General features: G+C 50.7%; 1 protein-coding gene across 1 annotated transcript; it reads left to right on the top strand.

Moving 5' to 3' along the window:
• Positions 1–5,729: 5,729 nt before the first annotated feature.
• On the top strand, positions 5,730–9,405 carry BLOC1S1 (biogenesis of lysosomal organelles complex 1 subunit 1). Its single transcript, XM_019961100.2, has 4 exons — positions 5,730–5,898; positions 6,615–6,687; positions 8,783–8,915; positions 9,197–9,405. Exons 1-4 carry the CDS (start codon positions 5,838–5,840, stop codon positions 9,305–9,307), a joined length of 378 nt encoding a protein of 125 aa, XP_019816659.1. The 5' UTR covers positions 5,730–5,837; the 3' UTR covers positions 9,308–9,405.
• Positions 9,406–9,476: the final 71 nt, after the last annotated feature.

The raw sequence follows: 9,476 nt of genomic DNA, 5'->3' as shown, positions 1-9,476 counted from the left end.
GTCTCTCCCACTCTCTGGTTTTGTCTCATCCGAAACTCTGTCTTTACCCTTCTTGCCTCTGTCCATTGGAATCCTACTAGATTATTTCTCAGTGTCTCTAATGTTTCCTCTGCCCCCTCAAACACTGCCATATTCTTAAGATTCTCTCTTCTCCCTCTTTGTCTTAAAAGCTCCAATACATGTTCTCCCTATTCCTCTTCCCAAGTGTCCATTTTCTCTCTTTCTTCTTTTTCCAGGATTATACTTTTTAAAAAATTGATTTTTAATAGGCTCTCACTCTGCTGCCTGGTGGGACAATCCTTGCCCTGGGTGAGTTACCATACATTTGAAAGTTTGTGCCTCCATTTTGGCAACACTACACTTGTGTCCATCCCCTCCAGGGGAGTAGCATACCTCTAAACAGGTGCTCTCTAAACAGGTAACACAGCAGACTGGCCCTGAAATCCTACTTTTATCATCCCCCAGACAGGCCTTCTGCATCTCTTTTCTATCTCAGAGCCCTGACATTGGAGAAGAGCTGATATGAGAATGCAAAAGAGTAAAATCAGGATGGAAACCAGACTCCTGACTCTCGGCCCAAATATCATCCAACTGGGGTCAAAATGCCTTTAGAGGGGTGGGGGTGGGGGGGAAGGAGAGGGTGGGATATATAGAGAGAGTAACATGGAAACTTACATTACCATAAGCAAAATAGATAGCCAATGGGAGTTTGTTGTATGACTCAGAGAACTCAAACCAGGGCTCTGTAACAACCGAGAGGGGTGGAATGAAGAAGAAGGTGGAAGGGAGGTTCAGAGGAAAGGGACATAGGTATACCTATGGCTGATTCATGTTGATGTTTGGCAGAAACCAACACAATTCTGTAAAGCATTTATTCTTCAATTAAAGAATAAATTGATTAAAAATAAATAGAAGTTTTTAAAAAATGCCTTTAGAGCCCCAAATGCCTCCCTCTCTCCACCTGCAGCTCCTGCCTCCCTCCATCTCTACTCTGCTGATTCTTGCTAAATCCGAGGTTGAGATCAGATGCCAAGAATCTGCTTCTGACCTCCTCTGCCCAAATATTTGAGAAGTCACCTCACCCGCCACAGGAGGAAGGAGAAGGAAAGAAACGAGAGAGAGAGGCCACCCAAAATTAGCCTGGCTATAAATAGTGGGGCAAGGGAGGGCGGGGAACACGCAAAAGTCCCAGACCAGCCTAGTAAATTTAGACTTGTAGATTTTCCCTAAAGGAGAAATGAGGCCAGATTTGGAGTGGAGAGCAGCATTGCAGATTGAGGAGGGAAGGAAGAAGCCGGAAGAATCCAGAGAACAGAAGAAGCTTAATATTCAAATAAATAATCTGCCAGAGAACCTTTCTTTTGAATTCGGAGGGAATGAAGAAGCCGAGGGAATCCAGAGAACAGAAGAAGCTTAATATTCAAATAAATAATATGCCAGAGAACCTTTCTTTTTAATTCGGAGTTCAGGAATTCATTAAATTAAAACTAATGCTGATGCTGTATGATTCCACTCACCTGACATTCTCAAAATGAAAAACTATGGAGATGAAGAATAGACTAGTAATTGTCAGGGGACAGGGATGGGGAAGTGGAGGTGTAAATATAAAAGGGTAGTACAGAAAGTTCCTTCATGGTGATGGAGAGTTCTGTAACTTAATTTTGGTGGTGGCTATTGACCCGTCTAGTCAAGGCTATGGTTTTTCCAGCGGTCATGTATGGATGTGAGAGTTGGACTGTAAAGAAAGCTGAGCGCTGAAGAATTGATGCTTTTGAACTGTGGTGTTGGAGAAGAGTCTTGAGAGTCCCTTGGACTGCAAGGACATCCAGCCAGTCCATTCTGAAGGAGATCAGCCCTGGGATTTCTTTGGAAGGAATGATGCTAAAGCTGAAACTCCAGTACTTTGGCCACCTCATGCGAAGAGTTGACTCATTGGAAAAGACTCTGATGCTGTGAGGGATTGGGGGCAGGAGAAGAAGGGGACGACAGAGGATGAGATGGCTGGATGGCATCACTGACTCAAGGGACATGAGTCTGAGTGAACTCCAGGAGTTGGTGATGGACAGGGAGGCCTGGTGTGCTGCGATTCATGGGGTCGCAAAGAGTCGACACGACTGACTGACTGAACTGAACTGAACTGAACTGATTGAATCCATCTGTGGGATAAAATTACATAGAATTATAAATGAATGCATGTTAAAAAAAAAACTGGGGAAAATTGAATAGGCTTATAGCCTAGTTAACTGTATAATATCTATGTCAGAGTCCTGGTTTGGATATAGTGCTACAGTTATATAAGGTGTCGCCTCTGATGGAAGCTGGATGAAAGATACACAGGATTTCACATACTACTTTTTGCAATTTCCTCTGAGTCTACAACTATTTCAAAATAATTTCAAAACATTTTTAAAAATTTATAAATGTCCAGACCCAGCAAAGACTCTTGCCCTTTTCTGCCAGCCCCTCCCCCCTCTAAGAGCCCTCTTGCCCTCCATCTGGACTCCCTATTTTTCAGTTCCCCTGGGCCACACACTGCCCGGCTGCCATCTCTAGGTGAGCAGCAGACGCTTCCAGAGCACACACTGCGGGGTTAATATCTCCCCCCACCTCATCTGGCAACAGAGCCTTGGAGCAGATGTCCCAGGGTCAGCCTCTTCCTCCACAGCATAGACAACATGAGGACTTTCTCACCCCACCCACCTCTCCAGCACTGGAATCCTTCTGCTGGCCTCTGAATGTCTCCTGTAGCCAAAGTCTGAACTATGGGCGTGGCTGGGAGAGAAAGGCTATACATGTGATTGAGGGCAGTCAGTGGGGAAACGACTTGACCGCTCTGGTCTTTGAAGATCCCAGGGAAACCCTTTGTGCTTGGGGAGAAGGACTGGGAGATCACTTCCCACGGTGAGCCATTTAGACTGGGCCCCTTTTCTCTGAGCACTGGCCCCAGGCCAACATTTGGAACTCGGCCACACCACCAACGGCCCCCTCTTGAAGCCCAGCCAGATTTCCCAGTATGAGAAGCCTTCTCCACTCACACCATGTCCTGCCTCAGTCCTCACCCAATCCCTAACAACTCAGCAGCTTCCGGCCCGAAGGCTTGGCCCAGCCAGTCAGCCTGAAGCTTGCTAATTAAAGCAAACTCTGAAAGAGAGGCTGAGAAGAACAGAGAAATGAGTGAACAAAAGGAGTATGGGGGCACATTCACTGATTCTAAGGAGAAAAATAATCTGGGTGGGAAAGTGTAAGGAGAGGTGGTCAGAAAGAGATTTCAGATTTCAAGAGTCATTTTCCTACTATGTATGCAGCCTGTGTCCATCTCTACCAAAGGCAGGTGGAGCTGAGTTTCAACAACACTAGAGACTGAGGTTAGACAGTGAGCCACAGGGGCCCAGAAAGAGTAGGTAGAGGAAGACCCTGGAGAGATCAGCTGGAGTCTCCAGATACAGGTACCCAGGTCTTCTGCTCAGCTCTAGGGCAAAGGAACAGCCGGTGTGTGGGAAAGGAGGGTGGGGCTGATGTCTGCAGAGCCCTGGCAGTCTCTATACTGATTGTGAAAATGTCAGGCAGTTGTGCCAAGGGGGTGAGGGTAACACAGGATGGGCCTGGCACTCACCATGAGTCACCCTAATCTTAAATTACAGACTCACCACTGAAACCCCCAACGCCAACCCCCCTCATTAGCCCCCACCCTCTGTTTCACAGGTCCACTTGTCACCATCCTCTGCCACCCCTTCCAACCTCTGCTTTTCTCTCCCAGCTTTGGGAGTGAGGCACCGGGCATCTTCCAGTCTGCCTCCAATTTGCTTGCTCACTGCAGTTGGAAGCAAAAGCCAGAAGGGGGGAGGACTGGCAAGGCTGCCCTTCGGTGCTCTCATTCTTCCTGCTTCTATTGATCAGCTCCTCTCTGGAGTGGCACCTCTTCCCAAACATTCCTCCCCTGCTGGTATTCCCTTCAACTGATGCTCCACAGGCATAGAGAGTCATAGTGACAAGAGACAGGGAGCTGTCCCCCAAAGAGCTCTGGGCCTGTCCCTGCTGGGGTCTCTCCTGTAGTTTCTGCAGTATAGTACAGGGGTTACACTCAAGCTCTGGCATCAGATAACCCGGCTCTGTACCCTAGCTCGACCGCTTATGAGCTCTATCACTGCACTGCTCTGTACCACAGATTCTTCATCTGCACTTTGTTATACTTCACATGACTATTCTCAGAATTAAATGAAATAATACATGTAGAGTGATTCACACATGGTATTACTCAGGAGATATTGTTAAAGAAGTATCCATATAATAAGCACAGACACACAAACACAATATCCAACACTTTTTTTTAATACTTATTTATTTGCCTGCATTGGGTCTTAGTTGCGGCACGTGGGATCTAGTTCCTCAACCAGGGATCAAACCCCGGGCCTCCTGTATTGGGAGCGTGGAGTCTTAGCCACTGAACTACCAGGGAAGTCCCAGCCCAACACTTTTTATTCAGAGTTTTTATTTTGGCACTTAATGTTCTGCTTTCTGCTGCCAGTTAACCACTTCACTCACTAATCCTTTGACAGCTGGGCAGCTCCCTGGGATTTAAGATGCTGTTCTGCAAAGAGTTGAATGAACTGATCAGTAATCTTCAACTTTGACTCAGAAATTCAAGAATGTTCTATTCTAAATCAGTCAGCAGCCATTTCTCCTCCCCCTGCAAGTACATATAATGAAGTCAATTTTCAACCATGTAACTGAAGTGAGAGAACACCAAAGTTTTGAAAACAGCTTTAGATATGGTTTAGTGCAGTGGTTCTCAACCTTGGGGGCACATTACATTCACTTGAACAACTTTTTAAAAAATACTTATACCAGGCCTCCACCCTCAGAGATTGGTCACGGACCAAGGCATATTTTTTAAAACTTCCCCAACTGAGTCTAACGTTTAGCTAAGGCTGATAACTGCTGATTTAATCCAATCTTCTAATTTTACTAAGGAGAAAACCAACATCCAGCGTAGATACACAACTTGCCCAAAGCCACCCAGCATGACGGTGTACGGCGCACCAAGAGAGAATGTTGTAAGAGCAAGTACATGTTGGTGATGTTTATATTTTTTTCTTGTTGGGGTTAATCCCAGAAACACTTCATTAGTTCAGAGAGGTGTTACATAATTTACCTTCTACTTTGGCAAGAGCACTTGTTCTGCTGGTAAGACTGAAATAAAATGGGCTTGCATTCCCTGACCACAAAAGGACAGAGATGGAATGGCACATTCACCACACATAGCCAGCCAAATTAGCAAAGCTCCCTAGGAGGCCGCTGAAAATGCCTAAAACGCTGAGGGACTCTGGCGGGGTGGCGAGAAGAGACAGGGCTTGAAGAGAGAGGACAGCATTCCCCCTCTGGAGGGAGGAGCTGAGGATTCACTGAGAACCGGCCAGAGCTGCCAGGAGGAAAAGGCCAGGGAAGGAAAAGAATTTCAATGAGTCCTGGGAACCTCTGCTCCCGCAACAACCGAACCATGATAGACAGACAGCCTGGCAACAACAACCCTCCTAGGATCCTGGGATCCAGAGGAGATTAAAAACTGTTCTGCAACCTGAGTACTAAAGAAAACGTCTTCCCACACTTACCAAAGTGAGTTCCCAATAAAGACAAGAGCTCACCTGCCCCTACTATCACCTCCCTTCCCAGCCAAGATCCTCTCTACCTACCACCCCAGGTCTCAAGAGGAGGGCGGTTCCGGGCCTCACGTGACATTGCGGCCACGTGACCCCGGCCCGGCGGGAGCGGAGCTGCGAGGTCCAGTTCCGCGAGTCGGAGGGGGACTGGGCACGCCCTACCCCGAGCCCGCCGCGACCATGCTGTCCCGCCTGCTGAAAGAACACCAGGCCAAGCAGAATGAACGCAAAGAGCTTCAGGGTAAGCCGAGTATCCAGCCCGCCGTTTTCTCTCCCTCCGCGGCCTAGCCTCAGCCCGGAGCCTGGATCTCAAGTAACGGCCCAGATCCGGGGAAGGGCGCGGGCTTGGGGTAGAGGAAATTACAGGAGCTTTGGTGGAGGTGAGTTCCGTTCCCCTGCCAATGGCTCTGGTCCCTTTAGCAGCATTAGCGTCCCCCTTGGCAACGTCCCCCGCGCTGTGTCCGCAGTATCCTAGCCCCGCCCCCTGTTCACGGAACGCTGTGCCGATTGGTCCAGGGGGCCGCTCGTCCTGGAAGTGGGAAGGAAACCTCCTGAAGAGAGGAGGGTGTTCAGGACCCGACAGGACTGGGATTCTTGGAGGCCTGAAACTGCCGAAATGGGGATGGGCCCCTTGTGTCCTGAATCCAGGCTGGGAACCCCAGAGTTACCAACCTTTAGGCCAAACCAGTGGGGAAAATGTGCCTGAGAGTCTGGAGTCCTGGTCGCTGCCAAGGACTTAGCGTCCCTGGGCGAATCGCTTCCCTTCTCAGGCTACCAGTTTCCTCACCTCGAAAATGAAAGAGCTTGCTTTATGTTTTGCAAGGCCCTGTCAGCTCTGGCACTCTGGAATTACTTGAGGTGTTCCCATAGCTAGCAGAATAATGAATGGGTGGGGAACCTTAAGCATCACTCCTCAAAAAAACAAGTCTATCTAATCCCTTTTCCCCCTCCACCCAGAGAAGAGAAGGCGAGAGGCCATCACTGCAGCGACCTGCCTGACAGAAGCTTTGGTCGATCACCTCAATGTAGGGTATGAACCTCTTTGCGTCAACACGAACACTCCTCCACCCAAGTTTAGGCACTGGCCTAGCCTTCAGGCTGCTCCTGAGGGGATGAGCTGTTCCTCTCATTCCCCTACCCTCCCCCACCCAGCTTAACTTTTATGGAGAGAGTCTTGAGTCAGCTCTGACCCCTAACATTGGGCAGGGGGGAGCAGCTGTGGCCAGTGGAGAAGCAGCCAGATTTCCCTTTCCCAACAATAACCTCCCTGGTGCTCACGACTTGATGCCATCTGGCCACGTCCCTTCACCCCTCCAAGTCCAGCTGTCACTTCCAGCAGGAGGGAGAGCACCGTCCTTCCCTACAGCTTCCCACCCTCTCCTTCTGCACCTCCCACCCTCTGGCAAGTCTGGAGAGCAACTGGCAGGAAAGAGATGACACAGCTGGTGAGGGTGAGGGCAGAACCTATGCCAGGAGCCACCGCAGAGCCAGGCTGACACTCCCTCATCCTTCCGGGTCTCCAGAGACCACCCCTTGCTCCCATCCTAAGTAAGGATGCCAGTAATGACCAGATACATGGGAAGGAGTAGAGAACATTGCCTCTTGACCCCAAGTGACCCAGAAAAGTGCAGAGATGATGATTTGATAGCCAGGCCATCTGTTGGGAGAAAGGAGGCAGTGTGATGCCTTCTACCCAGGGCAAGTGGAATAGCTTGGTTGTGAATTCAGAGACTGAGTCACCCAAGTGAGCCAGGCAGGGACTATCATCTTCATTGCTCATCTCAGGAAGATTAGGGGAAGAGAAGGCTGTGGTTGGAACCTCTGACCACCCATCCAGTTCTCCCCCACCACTCAATGTGAATGAGAGAAAGCAGGAGGTCAATGGGGTAAATGGGGATTTCAGGAGCTCCCAGGGGAAACTTGAAGCATTGGGAGCCCCCTGCAATTCCTGTTTCAGCTCCTATAACACCCCACACTGTGACCCAGCTATCTCCCAAAGAGAAGGGACAGGGTCGACGCCTTCCCTCCCTCCCACGTTGGCGCCTCCTGGGCTCTGCTGTGAGGTTGGCCCAGGTTTCTCCCGCTTCTCTTTCTTTGCTTGGGGCCACCCTATGTCCAGCTTAGAGGGCAGCTAAGCCAAAGCCAGATTAGAAAGCCTTTTGTGTTGCTGCCCACAGCTCCTCTCATTCCCGGGAAAGGAAAACAAAGGCTCAGTCTATCTCAGCCCCTGTCAGGTGTCCATCCCACTCTCTGGAACAACCCCCCCACACACAACCCCCTTGCTCCCCTCCAGCCCCGACAGATTCCAGTGGGTGGGGGCACCGGATGTGGAGTCTCGCAGCTGACCTAGAACTTTGGGGCGGAGAATGAAAGATTCATCAACCAGTTAGGGAGAACAATTGTTGCACAATTACTGGGGGGGTGGGGGTGAGTGGGCAGAGGACTGGGGATACCAACCTCATGGCAGTAATGGAACTGCAGCGAACTGTGATTAAGGAGAAAAGAAAGACTATTGCCTAGAGCAGAAGGAAGAGAGAGAGAGTGCGTGTGTGTGTTCGTTCATCTGTGTGGGCGAAAGGAGGATTGGGAGAGAGACAGAGCCAGGAAGCAGCCCTTGGGATGTCTTCTCTTGACCCTGAGTTCCTGGGGAGGGGGTTGCTCTCCCATCCCACCCCAGATTCAGGGAGGGGCCCGATTTCCCTTCCCAACTTCTTACACTGATCCCTGGCCTCCCAATCATTGCCAGATGTGTCCCTGCTGCTGGATTTTCCCAGCCTCCCCATGGCCCCTTTTCCCTCCCAGCTTCTTCCCCAGTGGTACCCCCTCCACCCCTGCCGACCAAGTGCACCCTCCCTTCTCTCCCCCAGCTTTGGGAGCTCCTTTTGGGGCAGGAAATGGTCTGTATCTAGTTAGCTCTCCTGGGAATCCTGGGAGTGGAAGGAAGGGACCGGGCTCACTTGCATGCTCTTGTAGTCACTTGCCTTACATCCAGGAATGGCTGAAATCCCAAGGTTTTCTCCATCCTGACTCCTGAGCAGCCTCCTACTGCAGCCCTGGGATGTTAGTTCTGGAGACCACTCCCCACCAGCTGGGTGATATGGCCTCCCTCCTCCTCCAACCTCTAGTGTGGCCCAGGCCTACATGAACCAGAGGAAGCTTGACCATGAGGTGAAGACCCTGCAGGTCCAGGCAGCCCAGTTTGCCAAGCAGACAGGCCAGTGGATCGGGATGGTGGAGAACTTCAACCAGGCACTCAAGGTAAGCCACACTGCCTGCCTCACCAGCCTCATCCTATGACCCCATTGACTGCACCCTCAGGGGCTCCCCTCTGGCCTGGGGTTAAAAAGGAAGTGCGGATAGTCCCAGAAAGCCCAGAAATCTATGGCCCCAGTGCCACAGAAGTTAGAGGAAGAGGTAAAAGCAGCTGGTGGGTCCAAGCAAAGCCCTTTCTAGGGGATGGATGGAATGTGCCCCCATCCAGCCCCTGGAGCCACACCCCACCCACCCTGACTCCTGGGCTCCCACCCACTCCCTTCCAGGAAATTGGGGATGTGGAGAACTGGGCTCGGAGCATCGAGCTGGACATGCGCACCATTGCCACCGCGCTGGAGTACGTCTACAAAGGGCAGCTGCAGTCGGCCCCCTCCTAGCCCTGCCTGCTCTCCCTGCCCCGAGTCTCCCACCTGCCCCGGGCGGGCAGGAGGGAGGCTGACAGCCCATGAATAAAACACAAGCCTCCATTTCTTCATGTTTGTCTCCAGGAACTACTAGCTTCTTGTGGGGGGTGGGGATGGAAGATTCAAAGGCTCTTCCTCTTAA

This window comes from Bos indicus, chromosome 5, assembly GCF_029378745.1.
Source record: "Bos indicus isolate NIAB-ARS_2022 breed Sahiwal x Tharparkar chromosome 5, NIAB-ARS_B.indTharparkar_mat_pri_1.0, whole genome shotgun sequence".
NCBI classification, from domain to species: Eukaryota; Metazoa; Chordata; class Mammalia; order Artiodactyla; family Bovidae; genus Bos; species Bos indicus.
This window is presented reverse-complemented; position numbering and strand designations above follow the sequence as displayed.

What these genes read in the sequence shown, in the direction of transcription:
- BLOC1S1 (XM_019961100.2), top strand. Translation starts at nt 5,838, where the DNA reads ATGCTGTCCCGCCTGCTGAAAGAACACCAGGCCAAGCAGAATGAACGC. An exon ending in GTCGATCACCTCAATGTAGG is followed by an intron (nt 6,688 to 8,782) that starts GTATGAACCTCT and finishes TCCAACCTCTAG; the next exon opens with TGTGGCCCAGGCCTACATGA. An exon ending in ACTTCAACCAGGCACTCAAG is followed by an intron (nt 8,916 to 9,196) that starts GTAAGCCACACT and finishes ACTCCCTTCCAG; the next exon opens with GAAATTGGGGATGTGGAGAA.